Here is a 20,033-nt window from a genome sequence, read left to right as displayed (position 1 = left end):
TACCTTTCTGGACATGGACAGTATACCGTACATACATTTTCAATGGAGGGACAGAAAGCTCTTGGACTAAATCTAAAATATCTTAAACTGTGTTCCGAAGATGAAGAGTCATTAATGACATAATTTTCATTTTTGGGTGAACTAACCCTTTAACTAAGAGCTTTTCGGGAAACACGTATTAACGTTAAAGGGATAGTTCACCCAAAAATGAAAATTTTATGTTTATCTGCTTACCCCCAGGGCATCCAAGATGTAGGTGACTTTGTTTCTTCAGTAGAACACAAATGATGATTTTTAACTCCAACCGTTGTGGTCTGTCAGTCATATAATGCATGGCAATGGGAACTTCGTCTATAAGAGTAAAAAAAAAAACACACACAGACAAATCCAAATTAAACCCTGCGGCTCGTGACAACACATTGATGTCCTAAGACATGAAATGATCGGTTTGTGTGAGAAACCGAACAGTATTTATATAATTTTTTACCTCTAATACACCACTATCTCCAACTGCTTTGAGCATCCAGTGTGTGAGGTCTGAAAACGCGATCTGATGACGGAAGCGATCTCTTGCTTTTATACTTCAATGAGTGAGATCACTTCCATTGTCAGAGCACGTTCAGACCTCACACACCGGATTAGAGGTAAAAAATGATATAAATACTGTTTGGTTTCTCACACAAACCGATCGTTTTGTGTCTTAGGACATCAATGTATCGTCACAATCCACAGTGTTTAATTTGGATTTGTCTGTGCATGTTTTCTTTTTTTTATTATTATTTATTAGCCTAACCCTAAAGTGCTATTTTTTCAACTCTGTTACAATAACTCTGGAATTTGAAAAAAGAGGGAAAAAAATACCCATTTCTATTACCAAACATCTCTTGTGCAACAGCTATTTCACCCAGTTACATTCCAAAGGTTTTAGGGTTGAATGTTACTGAGTTGAAGGTCAACACAAATATAGCTAGAAATGGTCTTAAATAGAAAATATCATGACACCACAAACATAATGACATGCACATATCATCCAAAAAACACTGACTTCACTCCCTAATATGGTGCCAGAAATAAAAAATACTGAAACCTTGATATTTTATTGCAGTAAAAGTTTTATAATAAATATTCTATTTAACCCAATTAAACTGTAATGGTGATGAATAAGGAGATGCAAACTGGCTGATTTTCCAAAAAGTCCATAAAACTCTAAACATTAACTCTATCAAACAATATGTCTAAATCCATTATCTGTTTTCCCTGGTAATTATATCAGTAGTAAGTCATGTGGACACAAATGGGACACAAATGACACAGTTTCCTGGAAATGAGTCATTAATTAAAATGTATCACTTTTTCTTTGGACTGAATGTTTCAACCCTGGTCTCTGATGTTTAGCTTGGACACCACAAGCCATTTTCCAATCTAAAATATTTTGAGTACATTTTCTACTGCTTGTGTAAGTTATTTGAGGAGAACGGCACAGTGTTATAGAGCATAAACACTCTCTGTTTGACCTTGCAGTCAATTTCATTCTCACTTTCAACAGTTCTTTTTATTCTCTTTGTGTTTTGGTTTATTGATAATTAAGACGAGGCCTTGTTTTTCACATTCTGTGATGTAAATAAATATATTATCTTTTATCTAAACATCCTGTGTAAGTACTGTAGGTTTGCAAATGCTAATTAATGTTAGTTGTTATTGTGAAATTTCATCTCTTATGTAACTTGCAGTAAAACATAGGATTATTATGAAAGACAACAGTGGGTTTCAAGAGCAATTTTTCATGATGCTACAGATATTGTGATTTTGATTACTATAATTTGGTGCTGAATGTCTGTGATATTTAATGTCTGTGATCATTTTTTATTGTCATGTTCTTGTCTTGTGATGTTCTGTCTAGTCTTAGGGACCGTTTACACAACACACTTTTCAACTAAAAACGGAAAACTCATTTACATGTGTTTTGGGGGCCTGAAAACGGGTTTGAAACGGGTTTCAAAGTGCAAGCTTTTGTAAACAACAAAAACGTGGATCTGTGAAAACGGTGGCGGCATCTGCATGCATATTACATGTTTAGTCTATAGGCATGCACGTTTGGCACGAGTGCTCTGTAAAAGAATGCGTATGTGTGCAGACACATAGTCTTTCTTTACAAAGTGACACCGCCAATTACTGACCTGGCATGCATAACGTTTTTAGTCATTTTTGTGGAGCCGTGTGAACGGGGATTGTTTTGACAGTGTTGTCATCTATACAAAAATCCTTTTTTTTTTTTTTTTTTTTTTTTTTTACACCATTGTCATGTAAACATACTCTTATTTTTCATTGTTATTATTTGGTTTAGTACTAATAACTCATCTGTTGTCATAGTTTCTAATTAAGTACTCACCTGTTCCCAGTTCCTTTGATTAGCCTTCCTGTGTATTTAAGCCCTTATAGTTCAACTTTATTCAGTGTTCAGTCTCTTTATGTTAGTGTGGTTATGCTAAACTTATTCCTGTGTTCTTTGTTACCTTTTTTGGATTTAATAAAGACAGTTTTTGTTGATCTTTGTGCACTCATTACAACCACAATGTGACAGACATGTCTGTCTGTGCAATAAATATTTTTTAAACATCTCCAGCACTATAATGCATTGACTTCAATATGTGTATGTATATATATATATATACCTAGTTGTTTTTTTTTTTTTTTTTGATGAAGAGCAGAAATTACCTCACTCTCTTCCCTTCTCCTCTAGCTGGATGAAGAAACCCAGATGTGGGGTACCAGACCAGCTTGAGGGTGTAACTGGATCCCGCAGGAAGAAGCGCTATGCACTAACTGGACAGAAGTGGCAACGCACACACATCACATACAGGTTAGAGAGAGACATGACGTCTTTGTTAGTGTGAATGATCTAACAATTTGATCTATAAATAAAGCACAGACATTAACTGACAGAGCTGTGAAATAAAAAAAGCTCTATATTTATTACATCAATCTAAATATGTTGTCTTAAATGTATATTATACCCTTTTTACATTATTATTTTTATTGTATTTATTTTCCATAATGAAATTACCATACTCAGAATTTGTCCTCTGCGTTTTACCCATCCAAGTTTGTGCACACACATTAGGAGTAGTGAACACACACACACTGCAAACATTGGACACACAAACATGGAGCAGTGGGCAGGCATTTTGCTGTTGCACCCGGGGAGCAATTGGGGGTTAGTGATTTGGCCTCTGACATGAAGATCTTTGAAGTAAGTGTAACAAACACGACAGTGATGTTGGCCTGCGACAGACCATGATGTCACTGCTAATGTCACCATGCGTATAAAAGGGCAACTAGAATACACATTATAAGCATTTTTGTCTGAAGGAGACATGACCAGGTATGCCTGAAGCATGGCAGCAAGACACAGTGTCTTATTCCCCTTCTCAGGGAACCATGGTTACATGCATAACCTGAGACATTCCCTTTTCGAATGAAAACTTGCACTACGTCCAAAGACACTTTGGGGAATAAGGTACCTACTCCGCCATGCTGAGGAATAACTGCCTAAATGCCTATGACAAGCACAAAGAAAGGCTCCACAGACTTATATGCTGGAGACCAATACCTTAGTCAGGTCTAAACACGGAACTGTCAGTGATGCTATTCCCTAAGGCCACAACATAAGCTTCACGCCCTATGCAAGGAAAGTCTTTAATCCTTCCTTACCGGGGCAGAGCTTAACAGTCTGGTACCGCCAGATTTTTCATCTAGCAGGCATTAACTTCAAGGAAATAGTGGTGGAAAAACAAAGGCTTAAAGTTCTTGTGCTGAAAGCTCAACCCTGCCTGACTCACAGTCAGCATCTCTGGGCCAAATATACTAAGGGGCTGGAGACGGGTCCTATGGAAAGCAGATGCCTCCAGATAATATCACAGCATAGAAGGCCAGCACACTTAATGTCATTGTCAAGACGGAGCTCAAGGGAGTGGAGGCCTCAGCAGAATGACACTTTAAAACAAGAGGACTCCAAACCATACTCAACCTTAAGGACAGTTTACCAAGGCGGCCCACAGAGAGCCATCCCTTTTGGTATCACTGCCTAAACAGGGCTCAGAAGAGTAGAGGCTTCAGCAGAACGACTCTTTAGAATGAGAGGAGGCCAAGCTTGCTCAGACTCGAAGACAGCTTATCACAGTGGCCTACAAAGGGCCGACATACTTGGTGTCACTGTCTATATAGACCCAAGGAGAGCGGAGGCCTCAGCAGAATGACTCTCTATAGCAAGAGGAGGCCAAGTACGCCCAGCCTTAAAGGCAGCTTATCCAGGCGGCTAGGAGAGCCATCATACTTGATGTCACTACCTAAATAGAGCTCAGGAGAGTGGAGGACACCTAAACAGAATGACCTCCAGAATGAGAGGAGGCCAAACTATGCTCAACCTTAAGGACAGCTTATCACAGTGTCCCACAGAGGGCTGACACGCTTGATATCACTGTCCATGTGGAGATGAGGAGAGTGGACCCTGTTGAAAAAAAAACAGCATATGCTGGTTAAGTATGTTTTGAAGAATGGCATCTGGTTTGAGCTGGCTTATACTGGTCCTTAGTTGGTCATGAGCTAGTTTAAACTGGTCCTGAGCTGGTTATTAGCTGGTCCTGAGCTGAATCTAGTTGCTTAGGACCAGCACTTGACCAGCTTAAACCAGCTCATGACCAGCTAAGGACCAACTAAGGGCCAGTTTAAACCAGCTCAAACCAGCTGCCATGCTTCAAAACATACCTAACCAGCATATGCTGTTTTTTTTAACCGGGGGAGGCCTAAATAATACAAATCTCATGGTGAGAGAAGGCCAAAATACATGTACTTTAAAGACAGCTTGTCACAAGAGCCAACACACTTGATGTCACCATCTAGATGGGCTCCAGAGAGTGGAGGCCTGAGATGAGGCCAACCAAGCTCAAATCTTAAAGACAGCTCACAGTGGCTCATAAAGAGCCGATTCACATGATATTAATGCTTAGCTTGATCTATGATGAGCGGAGGCCTCATGCAAAGGACACTCTAGAATAAGAGGAGGCCAACCATACAAAGACAGATTATCACAGTGGCCCAAGAGAGAGCCGACACACTTGATATTGCTGTCTAATCGCATGCTCAGGTGAGCGGAGGCCTTAACAAAACTACTCTCTAGAAAGAGAGGAGACCAGCACACTCAAGCTAAAAAAACGATCATCACAGCGGCCCATGGAGGGCTGACACACTTGATGTCCCTTTCCAGCCATGGCTCAGGTGAGCAGAGGCCCAACAGAACTATTCTCTAGAAAGAGAAGATGACAGACACACTCAACCTAAAAGACAGTTATCACAGCGGCCCATTGAGGGCCGGCATACTTGATGTCGCTGTCTAGCCACAGCTCAGGTGAGTGGGGACCCAACAAAGCTACTCTCTAGAAAGAGAGGAGGTCAAGCACATTCAACTTAAGAGACAGCCATCACAGTGGCCCACAGAAAGCCAACATACTTGATGTTGCTGTCTAGCCACAGCTCAGGTGAGCGGAGGCCCAACAAAGCTACTCTCTAGAAAGAGAGGAGGCCAAACACACTCAATCTAAGAGATAGCCATCACAGCAGCCCACAGAGAGCCAACACACTTGATGTCACTGTCTAGCCGCAGCTCAGGTGAGCAGAGAGAGCCGGTCCGATTGATATTACTGCACAGCCTTGACAAAAATGACTGCTTAGAACGAGAGTGCATCTTCCAAATCTACACAAACAGGCTTTTTCCCATCAGAATAGCAAGATGAGTCAGAGACACAAATTTCACTATAACATCAAAGGTTCAGTTCAGGGCCCAATGTGAAAGCATGGAAGTCACCCCCACTCGGTTTTAGAGGGGGAAGGGGAGCAGAAGCGGGGAGGGACCCAGAAGGATGCGGGGAGGAAGGGACATGTTATTTCCCTTTAGCACAGGAAGGAATTTTATTGCCCGCACTCTTAGCTTCAATAACCTCCCTCAAATCCTTCTTGGCTTTCTTCAAGTCCTGCCTCTGTTGTGTCCTGCTTCTCATGGGAGGATGAGCCTGAGTGGCAACACTCTGCCTCTGGGCTTGTCTGTGGTCTGCAGACCCAGACGGCCCAGGGTCCCCTATGATTTGAGGCGCAGACCTGGATCGGCACGGTATTAATCTCTTATAAGCTGCAAACTGTGCAGTCGCCTCTTTGAACTTATCGACCACCATCTCAACGGATGTGCTCTTTGACACCTGATGGATTAGCTCTTTGACGCCTGATGGATGGCTTTGGGCAGCTGGCAGTGATTCCCCTGTTTCCCCAAGTTTATCCGTCCCTCCGTCAAGTCACTCCAGCCCACCGCCTCAGGCATCCATGGCGACAGACTCTGCCCCGCTCTAGTTTCGGCACCAATGTAACGATTTTAAAGGCTTAGGGAAGAAGGAGATGGGAACGGGCAAAACATAACGAAAGTAAAGCGGCAGCCCCTCATGGATGATTGCCGCATAAAAACATAATAAAACAACAACATAAATAGTCCAGGCCTGGTCCTCTCTTGTCCTTCACTGTCGTCACTCCTCCTTTTATCCTTCCGGAGCTCCTCCATGAGACTCGAGACCAGTGTGGTGCACCATTCCCATGGCTCTTGGCTCCCCCTGCTTGTCACACATATCTTGCTTGAAATCCTCTGCCAGCTCGACCTGCGAGCCCCAGGATCTCAGTCTCCACTGGGCCTCAGCTGCAGCAGGTCCCAATCCTCAGGGCACAGATGCCTTTCCTAATTCCCTTGAGAAAAGGGACAAGCACCCACAGTGTGTGTATTCTGCCCCTTCAAGAACAGAACACACATGTTCCTCACCAAGACAAAAAACGCATAGGTCATGTGTATCCTTCGGCGTCAGCACATTTCAGAGCATACTTCACACGTCAGAAGACGGCATTGTAATTCACCTTACATGCTTCAAAACAAATAGTTTCCTGAAGACAAAAAAGCTGATGACGTGTATTCTAGGTGGCCTTTTATACTTACAGTCGCACTTTCTGGTTTGTACCATTCAGGCGATTCTGCCTTTCCCACCTTCACTAATCGATAACGAATTGTGATTGAAAGCATGCAGTTCGCAATGTGTGTGTTGTCATCATTCATTTTTAAGTATTTCCACACCTCTGAGGCTGACATTGTTTCTGCTGCTGCCGTCAGTGTCTGTGCACAGGAAATTCTGTCAGTTACGTCACGTGAGGTATCGGTCTTTGGTATCGGGGGTGTTTTTACGAGTATGAGTACAAGTACATGAGCTTGGTATTGGTGCATCCCTAGCTGTTACTGACTATTTAGTGGGTTTGGTGTCTCGTGTTTCAAATCCAATGACACTGGTAGTAACGATTCTCTCTGACAATCAGTGATCTGCAGTGTTTACATGTCACATTTAGTATCGGTACGGCATGCTTGGAACCTCCACGAGGTGGTACTATTTAAGCAAGCCGTACCGTGCTGTACCGAGCTGTATCATGCAGTGGAAAAGCGCCAAAAAGTAAGCCATACCAAGGTATGAGGTTTTATTGACAGTTTGAGGAACCAATGGAATTATATATAGTCACAATTTTAGTCACAAGCTCTTTTTAATACATTTCATTGTTTAAATATTTGAAAAACCCACAAGCAGATGCAAAGTGTGACCAATAGTAATGATTTATGAAGAAAAAAAACCTACAAAATATGGAGAAAGAAGGTTGCTGCCCAAAAGCAACAATATTTCCAGAATAGTTTCCTCAGGAATCACTTAAAATAGGCGGACTGTAACTTTAGGTCAAGTTAAGGCTAAAAGGTTAGGTTACTATTGTTTGAGTCTACTTTCCTCAAGCGCTCTTCACTTTGGTTGATGTCACTTCCTGTTTAGATGTTGGCTGATGCTTTGTGTAAATACTGGCCTAGATGTCCACTAAGATCTGATATTTAATATAGATGATGAACAGTGTACCGAACCTTAGCTTGATCAACCAACACCTAATAGGTTGGAACAGCTGATGTCCCTTAAATTGTCCCGTCTCTGCAATCCCAAATATCCTGCACTGCAATGAAGACATAGCCAAGCATATAATAACCTCCAGCATTCACTCTTTAACCTTCAAGAAACATATTTGAATTCCCTGAAGATTACCTTCTAAAGGGCTCAGAGGAAATAGAGTGTTCTCTCACCTCAATTTAGACTTTCCCTGTTACAGCAGGCGATAACGGAAATGATTTATTCAAATCCTGCTTTTTTTAATTGATGGGCCACCTATGCAAATGGAATGTAAATGAAGACAGGCTTGGCAGTGAGTGACTGGCCTCTATAGAGAAAAGTCAGCTGAATTTTCAGGGCCTTTCAGTCTGTTAGAGGAAGATAAAGACTTCAATGTGGGGAATTCAGCAAAGATGCCAGTCTAAGGGCAGTCAGTGAAATTCACTTTGGAAATGAAAATGCTCTTTTCTGTGATATTAACAAATCATAATGGTGAGGGTCTTTTACTATGACAGTTGATAGTGGTGGATTTCGATCAGGGGGAATGTTTTGATGTTAATATCTGATTAAACTGAAAAAAAAGTTTAATCAGATTAAACTCACCCCCCTAAACCTAACTCCCACCCAGGTCACGGTACCAATGTGATTATCTATTCTATTCGCACCCCTCTGAGCGGGATTCGAACCAGTGTCTCTGGCATGAGAGGGGGGCACGCTAACAAGGACGCTAAAGACTGCAACCTCTAAAGTCTGACGCTAGTGCGCCTCTTGAGGCCAGGGAAGTGAGTTTTACTCACTCAGCTTTTACCAGCTTTTTTCAGATTTCTTAAAATTTACTCAACTTATTGAAAAACTAGTTGCATCAGCTTAAATTTGGTCTGTGCTTTTAGTATCAAATAACATAAGCTACAAAGGTAATTGTGAGTTTATATCTCACAGTTAGGGCTTTTTTCTCAGAATTGAAAGTTGAGTATAAAAAAAAAAGTTGATAGTATATATTTCGCAATGCTGTCTTTATTTATTGCAATTATAAGTTTATAGCTCACAAAAAAAAAAGTCTAAATTGTGAAATATAAACTCGCAATTGCAAGCAAAAAGTCATAATTATAACATAAAAAGTTGCAATTAGGTTTTTTATTTTTTAATCCATGGTGGAAAAAAGCTTCCATAATATTGAACATTATACTGATGCATTTTTTTTTTTTTTTTTGGCAGACTTTACACTAAACAACTTAAATTTGTCTAACTTATATATCATTTAATTGTTAATTTATGTAATGTCAAAGAAACTGCAAACATATCTTTTAGATCTTTTTAGAAATTAAAGGGGATTGTTTAGCCAAATATTAAAATTCTGTAATAATTTTATCACCCTCATGCTGTCCCAAACTTAGTCTTAATTTGTGCTAGAGAGATCAACTCCATTGCTAAATAATGCTTTTTTCTGTTTGTTTGTTTTTCAGCATTAAAAATGTGACACCTAAAGTCGGAGCACGAGAAACACATGAGGCTATCCGGCGGGCGTTTGATGTATGGCAAGGCGTCACGCCACTACGCTTTGAGGCCGTGCCCTACAGCGCTCTGGAGAGCGGCAAACGCGACGTCGACATCACCATCATATTTGCCTCTGGTTTCCATGGTGACAGCTCTCCTTTTGATGGCGAAGGAGGCTTCCTGGCACATGCTTATTTCCCAGGGCCGGGCATAGGGGGCGACACACACTTTGACTCAGATGAACCTTGGACGCTGGGCAACCCAAACCATGATGGTGAGAGAACGGCAGGTTAGGCCACATTTTTAATTCCAACAATTAACAAACAAATGAAGTTGCCGTTTCAGCAGGAATGCGAATGTGACAGAGCAGTTAAATCGTTAATGAAATCTGGAGACTTTCACAAGCACCACTAAAAAATAAATGACTTTAGGATGTGTAATAGCTAAAACCAACAGCAATTCTGCAAAACAAGACGCACTTAAAGTAATTAGTGCTATAATTTACATGCTGAAATGAACGAACTGTGCTGTTTGTAGCTTCATAAATACTAAGGGGAGAATTAACTAAACCGCTGCACCACCTGTGTATGGTATTTAAATGCAATCTCAACCAGCTTATGTAGCCACTAAGTGTGCTGAACCCATTAGTACAGTACGTCATATGTTAACACTAATAAATTCTAAGTGTTAACATTAGTTGATGCATAGTTATCATGAACAATACTTTTACAGCCATATTTATGATTATCATTGGCAGGGCGGAGTAATGGCAGTGAATTCTGTACAAATTTTGTTTTACAGACCTCAAGTTAACATAGATGTAGAGTCAAATTTAACATTCACATAAGCACTCTCTGAACTCCCTGAAACTCCTCCACTGTAGTCTTGAGTTTTCTTCCAGGAGCGAACACATCACAAAATTTCTCATTTAAATAATTCCCGCTCAAGGCATATGCAAAAAAAGGGGTTGAGGCCTGGTTGAGTTGTGTTAGTAGTTTGTTGAAACTCTCGGTTATGGTAAGGGGCGGGGCATTTCCGAAACACGGTTGACCATTCACAACACACTGGTCCAGCGAACCAATCAGAGCACATTATGCTTTCTGGGAGGAGGGACTTTATAGAGACCTAAACTAAACAGAGTGTTACAGACAGACTGGGAAGAGAGGTGCTGCAATAATGTAAAATATGTGATTTTTTTTTTTTTTTTTTTTTTTTTTTAAGATTCAAGTATGAAAACCTATCCTAGTAGACCTCACAAACAAAATCAAGACTACAAAAGGGCATAATAGGTCCCCTTTAAAATAACTGTGTTCTATTTTAACATATTTAAAAATGTAATTTATTCCTGTGATTGCAGTTGAATTTTCATTATCATTACTTCAGTCTCACATGATCCTTCAGCAATCATTCTATAGTGCTGATTTGCTGCTCAAGATTGAAAACGGTTAATATTAATGTTGAAACCATGATGCATTTTTTAAGGATTCTTTGATGAAAGAACAGCATTTTATTTGAAGTCACAGAAATATTTTTTTGTCACTTTTTTGAATGGTAGTGTATAAATAAGTGTTAGATTTTGTATGCTCTGTGCTAATTTGAGATCTGTACAAATGTTTTCTGCAAGCAGGTATGGATATTTTTGCATTTACTGCCATTACTTTGCCCTGTTGAAGCATTATAAAATCATGTAGTAAACTAGAAAAGACTGAAAAGACTTTCTCAAACTTTAAAAGAAGACATATATCCATGTGATGTAGTCAAGCACACTTTTGACTTTTAAAATAGATCACAGTGGTGGACTGAAGCTGCACAGTCCTGATAAAGTCTGTCAGATTGCGGTAATCTGCTGCATTCTCCATAAACAGCTGCCTAAAACTGGCTTGCAAGATGGGGAATTGTGCCATGCAAATAGTGCTCAGCACATTTTTGAGTCATTGTATGATTTTCATATTTCCTTTAGGGAATCAGGTGCTAAAACAAGGCAAATAAACAATGCTATCATTGGTCACAGTTGATTCTTAAGGTATTCAACACTCAGTCTGTGTGTGCTTGTGTTCATGTTCAGGTGTCAGCTTTGTTTGATATGTAGTATTTGTGTTACGGTCGCGCCCATTAAATGAGAGGTAATCAGATCTGTCTCTTCACTGCGAGCCGCACTTAGAGGCACTCAGCTTTAATTACCTGGGCCGGCTGGATGCAGAGAGCTTTTAAGATGTTCATCTCCTTTCACAAAATGTCTCGGCCAAGACAGTAATGAATGGCTGCGACTACATTCGCTACAGGCACTTTTACTGCCGCCTGCATTCTTCGGCTGTTTGTTTTGCTGTCGTCTCTGATGTTACACGTGCCTGGCATAATAGCTTGCCATGGTTTAAGGCTTCATTAGAGTCACCACAGTTTATATGGCCAACACTGTGTGGATTTCTTTATGGTAAGGCTGATTGCCATCAGCATATAGAATAAACAGCAATTAGGGGATTCTTTTTGATGAGTCATTTAGAGGTGAAAGCCTCCACAACATTCACTCACTCTTACCAGATATGTTTTGTGAGGGATCAGAGAAAATGAAAAGATGACTCTTCACAATAAGTGCAAAAAAAAAGATAGTTTACCCAAAAATTCTATTTATTTACTCACCTCATGTTGTTCTACACCAGTATAAGTTACTTTCGTGAGTGGAACAAAAAATAAGACTACTCTTTTGGTCACACTTTACATTAGGTGGCCTTAACTACTAACATAAATACCTACAAGACTAGTTGTTCTGAAAAATTCTCAAATTTACTTATGAGTTTGAGGAATGTTACGTTTTGGAGTTCGGGTTAGGATAAAGGGTTGAGTTAGGTTTTTGGGTAAGGGTGTGGGTTATGGTTAGACTTCAAATTAACAGTGTAAATACAAATTGGTAATTAAATGTAAATGTAATTAGAATGCACCAACATGTATGCACATAATACCGTAAGTAAATTGTACAATTGGTTAAGCAGTTAAAGTACAAGTGAACATTCAAAACAATCCTTTTGCTGAGAAGGATTTCTTGCATAACATCTTCATCATTACTTCAGGATGAAAGATATTTCCAGTTTTGTTGTATGATATAAAGAAATGTGGGATCTGTTTTGCATTCTGTTTCCAATGCTACTGTTTCTTTCATGTCCACACACCGTACACTTGCACATTACAACATTAAGATGGATCTCAGGTCAAGCACTTGAGTAGTGAGTCATGATGCCAGATGCTTTTCATAAATAAGAGCAGAAGCGCAAATCCTGTGTTTGTATTTTCACTGTTGTTTTATACTCCTTAGGTAATGACCTGTTCCTTGTGGCAGTCCATGAGCTTGGTCATGCTTTGGGACTGGAACATTCTAATGACCCTACGGCTATAATGGCTCCATTTTATCAGTATATGGACACTGAGAGCTTCAAACTGCCTCATGATGATCTCCAGGGCATCCAGAAAATATATGGTGCGTTTAAACCTCCTTTACCATAATCCACTGGTTTCTACAAAATTGTTTACAGTATTACTGTTAAAGTTTTATTTTATTTTTTATTTTTTTTCAATCGCTAGGACACATTTCTCCATACTTAGGTCACTTTTTCAAAACTCTTTAAAAGCAGTTTTCCTTGAGAAGAGTTTTGCAAAAGTGACCTAAGTATTAAGAAATGGGTCCTAGCAATTGTAAACAACAACAACAAAAATTATAGTATTGATCATACTTAGGGTTAAGGATTTGAATAAAACTCTACCCCAAAATGAAAATGACCTCAATCATAAGGTTTATTTAGGAGTCTGCTGTTAGTTTTCTAAGCAAGCAATGTTAGAATTTTGACTTTGCCGATGATAAAAAGGCCAACCATAAAGCCATATCATGATGCCCAGGTTATTAATGGTTATTATAGGCTATTACCAGGTTATTATAGCAACTACCTTCCAATTGAGAGCAACCTAGTAACACCACAGCAAACACCCATAATACCCAAACAACCACATACCAACACACTAAAAATCTCTTGAAAAGATTTTTCCTTTTCTTGACACTCTTATTTATTCATTATTTCTGCAGGTCCTCCAGACAAAAACCCTCAGCCAACACGATTGCTCACGACCGCTACGCCTCCTCGCCTGCACCCACCTACTGACCCTCGAAAGCATGACCGCCAGGGTCGCCCTCATCGCCCTCCACAGAAGTCCAAACCCGCCCACCCCAATTCCAAACCCAACATCTGTGATGGAGGTTTCAACACTCTGGCAATCCTACGACAGGAGCTGTTTGTCTTCAAGGTATGAATAATGAACAGCTTCAGTGAGAATTAGTGCCGTATAAATAGTGCGTTTCCTAACACCAGTACACTCTTATTAGGATCAGTGGTTCTGGAGGGTGCGAGATAACTCTGTGGTGCCTGGATACCCGATGCAAATTAGCTACTTCTGGAGAGGTCTGCCTCCCAAGATCGATGCTGTCTACGAAAACAGCGAGGGGAAGTTTGTCTTCTTCAAAGGTAAGACGATTTTCCTTCTGACTTTCAAATCTTACAGCCTAAATTTAGATGTGAATGTTCAAACAAAAGGCCTCAGCTTTTAGGGTCTATTAAAACTATGGAAGCTTGTTTCTACCAAGGTAATTGCGACTTTTTGTCTCATAATTCTGACTTTTCCCTCAGAATTCTGACTTTCTAATTGCAAGTTTATACCAATTCTGAGAGAAAAAAAGTCAGAATTGTGAATTTATATCAAATGTTTTTCTCAGAATTGTGAGATATAAACTGACACTTGAAAGATATAAAGTCTGAATTGTGAGGAATAAACAATTCTGAGAAAAAACCTTCAGAATTGTGAGATATAAGCTCATGATTACCTTTTTTACTTTTTTATTACATGGTGGAAACAAGCTTTCTTATAAAGCAGCCATAATTGTCATTAGTTGTATTATTATTCCAATTATTAATATTAATATTATTATCATCAGAAGATGCATTTTTTTTAAACACTTCTTTTCCATTTCTCTGGATTTCTGAAGGCAACCGGTTCTGGGTGTTTAAGGATACAACTCTGCAGCCCACATATCCTCAGGACATTTCTCTTTTTGGCAATGGAATGCCCACGCAGAGCATTGAAACAGCTGTTTGGTGGGAAGACGTGGCCAAAACCTACTTCTTCAAAGGGGATAGGTCAGTTTTATAGCTTCCAGTCACAATGGGACCCAGTAAATACTGCCTTCACTGATCTTTCTTTCTATGTCTACTGTTACAGGTATTGGAGGTACAATGAGGACATGAGGACCATGGACCCTGGATATCCAAAACCTATTACTGTGTGGAAAGGCATCCCAGACTCTCCACAGGGAGCCTTTGTGGACAAAGCCAATGGTAGGACATTAAAATGAACTGTGCAGTGCCTTGGAAATGACAAGCCAATTTGTTCATATTACAAATCTAGCGTTATAATATAGTTATTGAGTTACTGGAAATCAAAAGTAATTATTTTTAAGTGCCATAATTGTGTTTTCATTGGTGTACATATGCCCAGACACATTGAGCTGTGAATTTTTATGTGGACGATACAAGTTTGTATATGCCTGCATTTTATAGCCTACTCTTGTAAGTAAAAATGGAAAAAGGCCAAAAAATATTATTTTATTTTTATATAATATATATTTTTAATTACAAAGTGATATATTCTGTATTGTGTAAATAAATCCACACATTAAGTTTTCTAAAACGGGGAATTTCCTAGTTCAATAATTGTTATTATAATGATTATTATGATGTTTGCGGGTCAAACTCCGAAGCCAGCATTTTTAAGATTTCAGACGAAGCCAGCATAATAGCTCTCTGCTCAGCCCCGGTTCAGTTCTTCATGGCTAAAGTAGTAGTGTGTGACCAAGATATAAGTTTAGCTTGCAGCCCCCTCTGTTGGTGAAAATAATCACTACATGATTGCTCTGGTACTTGGCAGGCTTTGATGGTCAGTGTTTTTGCAGTGTATTTGCAGGGTTTTTAAACATGCTGAAAAATGGGGACATTTCTGGGGACAGCTCCAGTCAGAGACAGGAAATCAAAAACTGGGACAGAAAAAGGACATCTGGTCACCTTACCCCAAATATAAATAAAAACCTGATTCCAAAAAAGTTGGGACACTGTACAAATTGTGGATAAAAACAGAATGCAATGATGTGGAAGTTTCAAATTTCAATATTTTATTCAGAACACAACATAGATGACATATCAAATGTTTAAACTGAGAAAATGTATCATTTTAAGGGAAAAATAAGTTGATTTTAAATTTCATGGCATCAACACATCTCAAAAAAGTTGGGACAAGGCCATGTTTACCACTGTGCGGCATCCCCTCTTCTTTTTATAACAGTCTGCAAACGTCTGGGGACTGAGGAGACAAGTTGCTCAAGTTTAGGAATAGGAATGTTGTCCCATTCTTGTTTAATACAGGCTTCTATTTGCTCAACTGTCTTAGGTCTTCTTTGTCACATCTTCCTCTTTATGATGCGCCAAATGTTTTCTATGGGTGAAAGATCTGGACTGCAGGCTGGCCATTTCAGTACCCGGATCCTTCTTCTACATAGCCATGATGTTGTAATTGATGCAGTATGTGGTCTGGCATTGTCATGTTGGAAAATGCAAGGTCTTCCCTGAAAGAGATGACGTCTGGATGGGAGCATATGTTGTTCTAGAACTTGGATATACCTTTCAGCATTGATGGTGCCTTTCCAGATGTGTAAGCTGCCCATGCCACATGCACTCATGCAACCCCATACCATCAGAAATTCAGGCTTCTGAGCTGAGCGCTGATAACAACTTGGGTTGTCCTTGTCCTCTTTAGTCCGGATGACATGGCGTCCCAGTTTTCCAAAAAGAACTTCAAATTTTGTTTCGTCTGACCACAGAACAGTTTTCCACTTTGCCACAGTCCATTTTAAATGAGCCTTGGCCCAGAGAAAACGCCTGCGCTTCTGGATCATGTTTACATATGGTTTCTTTTTTGACCTATGGAGTTTTAGCCGGCAACGGCGAATGGCACGGTGGATTGTGTTCACCAACAATGTTTTCTGGAAGTATTCCTGAGCCCATGTTGTGATTTCCATTACAGTAGCATTCCTGTATGTGATGCAGTGCCCTCTAAGGGCCCGAAGATCACGGGCATCCAGTATGGTTTTCCGGCCTTGACCCTCACGCACAGAGATTGTTCCAGATTCTCTGAATCTTTGGATGATATTATGCACTGTAGATGATGATAACTTCAAACTCTTTTTGATATTGCTCCACTATTTTTCACCGCAGCATTGGGGGAATTGGTGATCCTCTGCCCATCTTGACTTCTGAGAGACACTGCCACTCTGAGAGGCTCTTTTTATACCCAATCATGTTGCCAATTGACCTAATAAGTTGCAAATTGGTCTTCCAGCTGTTCCTTATATGTACATGTAACTTTTCTGGCCTCTTATTGCTACCTGTCCCAAATTTTTTGTAATGTGTAGCTCTCATGAAATCCAAAATGAGCCAATATTAGGCATGACATTTCAAAATGTCTCACTTTCAACATTTGATATGTTATCTATATTCTGTTGTGAATAAAATATAAGTTTATGAGATTTGTAAATTATTGCATTCCTTTTTTATTCACAATTTGTACAGTGTCCCAACTTTTTTGGAATCAGGTTTGTATTTTGTTGAGCCACCTGAATTAGACTTGTCTTTCGGAAATGCTCCACAACTCTTTCCAAACTAGAATCCCCTCAGAGGTTCAGGGTTTATGTAATTGGCTCACTCTAAGGTGCTGAGCTTCAGAGTTTGTGTTGGTGTCAACTGGCAGAAGAGAAGTTTCTCTAAACTAGTGTATGATGTCTGCACTCTGTGCAAGTATAGTGAGTCCTTACCTGATCCCTGAGCTTCTTCAGTGTGATAATTGGCCTCACTGTGGCTTCTCTCAACAATCTCTATGAGTATTTGAGGAACAACCAGTTCTAGGCATCATTTGGGTGATTTATAACTTCTGCTTCTACTTCTAGTTCCTCATAATTGAACCAATAGTGTCAAAATCATTTCAACTCATTGACCAATAGTGTCAAAATCATTTTAACTCATAATTGACTTTTAATTACACTGTTTTATTATCCAAAATCACTGGACAAGCAATGATTGGGTTGGGTGAAATAACGTATGGTTATGTTTTCCATTAAGTTTGGTTCAAAATGAGCTGTCTTCTTTCTTCCCTAAGGATTTACATACTTCTACAAGGGGAAGGAGTATTGGAAGTTCAACAACCAGCGGCTGAGAGTGGAGCCAGGCTACCCTAGGTCTATCCTGCGGGATTTTATGGGCTGTGACGGTTTGCCCGCCGACCCCGACTGGGACTGGAGCTCCCCACAAGAAGAGGAACCACCGCAATATGACCATGATGATGTTGATATTGTGCTCAAGCTGGAGAGCAGCGGTGGAGCAGAGAAAGCGGTGGCCATTGCCATCCCCTGCGTCTTGGCCCTGTGCATGATGGTGCTGCTTTACACCGTGTTCCGCTTCAAGAGGAAGGACACGCAGCGCCACATACTGTACTGCAAGCGATCCATGCAGGAGTGGGTCTGAGAAATTAAGGTCCCACTTCCACTGCTAGTACTATTTCTGTCTTAAAAATCCCCTCAAAGGTCAAAGTAATTGGCAGAAGTGAAGGACGACATAAATGAACAGCATGCCAACTTCCTTCTCCCATTGTCAGCCTTTGAAGGTGGCAGTGTATTGTTTTTGTATGGTTTTGGAACTCTCTCTGGCTTTGGGCGGCCATTTTGGTTCCCAGAGTCCTATACTGGAGTAAACTGTTACTCTACAAACCATAATTATCAACTTTTCAATTAACTCAAGAATTATTTATCTTCAGACTGCTGATCTCGATACTCTAACATGCGAACTCACCTGTCACTCCGAAATACTTGCTTGTGTTGAAAAACTGATACCCAAACCAAATATGCCCTTAGTCTCCAAAGAGGATTGCTTCGTTCACATGAGATATCCTGAGATGACTCGCTTATCGATTATTATTTGAGTTCCATTTGGCTGCATTCATCTGCAGAATATATGGGATCTGTTTGCTTGGAAATCAGATGGACCTTGACATATAACATCGGGGCTACATGCAATATTTCGTCGAATGCCTTAATCACATATTGAGTTTATTTTTCTGTATGTTAGTGTACATGTGCCTATGTGAATGTGACTCCTTTCCATTACTTCCTTTGTTCCTCACTGTTCTTTTGAAGCACTGCTGACTGATGGAAACTTGCAGTACAATTTAAAGTGCCACTGACTGTTGAAAAGTTTAATTGATAATGAGTGAATGACTGCTGTCCATGTTCTGTACTGCTGCATTTTCCAGACTTCAAGCTGCAGCATAGAAAATTAGACTTTTAGTTAAGTGCTTCCAATCAAATTGTAGAGAATTTTTAAACGGAAGGATACAGTTTAGCAGAAATTCCTAATGAACCGTCCTGATGCTCTTAAGGAACAATAGATTATCGACAAAATATTAGCTAAGTTTGCAATGACGTATGTAGACTATATTTGCATTTCCTGAAGGAAATACTTGTGCTTGCAAGGCAGTAAGAGAGTAGTGCTAAGGTTTTGGGTAAGTTTAGCTTTGGGCGTTGGTTCAGTAAATGAAATGCTGCATCAGAGCCACTTATGTATCTTCTGTTGGCCATGTTTGAAAAACAACCCATAATGTTTTCTTTGCAGTGTAAAGACCACTTCAGTTTAGACGTGAGCACTTAGCAAATGCCTATAAAGCTCATCGTAAAGCCATATTCCATTTGATAGCAAGGCGGTTCAACACATGCATGTTATGACTGATAAAAATATCTTTGTATCTTTTAAACAATAGATGTGGGTATCTTTTAATTCACTCACACAAGTGGTTGTCAACAGCGGTGTTGTTTTTTGTGGATTCTACTAGTTTGTTGCTGTGTTGTTTTGTCTCTTCTGATTCTTTTTCAGTTACTTTTTCAAATAAGTAACATGACATATATAAATACATAGACAGAACAATATTGATTTGAGTTTAAATTATTTTATAAATTTACCTTTATATTAGTTACTTTTAGCTTCTACACTGTAAAAAGTAATACGCTGTATCTACTCAATAAAATTTTGACAACAGATTAAAAGCAATATTATTAATTAAATTCAACAATAAGAATTGAGTTAGAATTAATCAAATTAATTCCTTAAATGTCAACCATTTAAAACGAGTAAAATTTAAACAAAAATATCTGAATAGACAGATGTCAAAGATGAATTAAGAACTCTTTTTTTATTGCCAACATTGATGACACCTGATGATAACATGCAGAATCAGTGAAAGAAAGAGAAACACAAGAATTAACAGAGGTTTAGATGTTGGTATTGATTTTATTGAAAATGTTTGATCACCATTATGGCGATCAGTGTTTCTTTTAGTTGGGCAGTTTGACTCTTTGCTTTTTATGTCAGTTTGTGTTTGCTAATTTTACACATTTTAAATGGTTGACTTTTA

At 39.5% G+C, this 20,033-nt stretch overlaps 1 protein-coding gene across 2 annotated transcripts in view; it reads left to right on the top strand.

The window, feature by feature from the left end:
- The window catches only part of mmp16b (matrix metallopeptidase 16b (membrane-inserted)), a 35,181-nt gene extending 15,569 nt beyond the window's left edge, over positions 1 to 19,612 (top strand). The window contains exons 3-10 of one of the 2 annotated variants that reach the window (XM_048164530.1): positions 2,741 to 2,860; positions 9,461 to 9,765; positions 12,799 to 12,960; positions 13,561 to 13,778; positions 13,858 to 13,996; positions 14,515 to 14,665; positions 14,748 to 14,863; positions 17,730 to 19,612. In XM_048164530.1, the coding sequence (XP_048020487.1) occupies positions 2,741 to 2,860; positions 9,461 to 9,765; positions 12,799 to 12,960; positions 13,561 to 13,778; positions 13,858 to 13,996; positions 14,515 to 14,665; positions 14,748 to 14,863; positions 17,730 to 18,094 (1,576 nt within the window). In that variant the 3' untranslated portion in view covers positions 18,095 to 19,612. Of the gene's footprint in view, positions 1 to 2,740; positions 2,861 to 9,460; positions 9,781 to 12,798; positions 12,961 to 13,560; positions 13,779 to 13,857; positions 13,997 to 14,514; positions 14,666 to 14,747; positions 14,864 to 17,729 lie in introns of both variants that reach the window. The other variant, XM_048164529.1, reaches the window with a different exon arrangement.
- Positions 19,613 to 20,033: the final 421 nt, after the last annotated feature.

This window comes from Megalobrama amblycephala, linkage group LG17 (assembly GCF_018812025.1).
Source record: "Megalobrama amblycephala isolate DHTTF-2021 linkage group LG17, ASM1881202v1, whole genome shotgun sequence".
NCBI lineage: Eukaryota > Metazoa > Chordata > Actinopteri > Cypriniformes > Xenocyprididae > Megalobrama > Megalobrama amblycephala.
The sequence above is the reverse complement of the archived record's forward strand: the minus strand, read 5'-3'. Positions and strand labels throughout refer to the sequence as shown.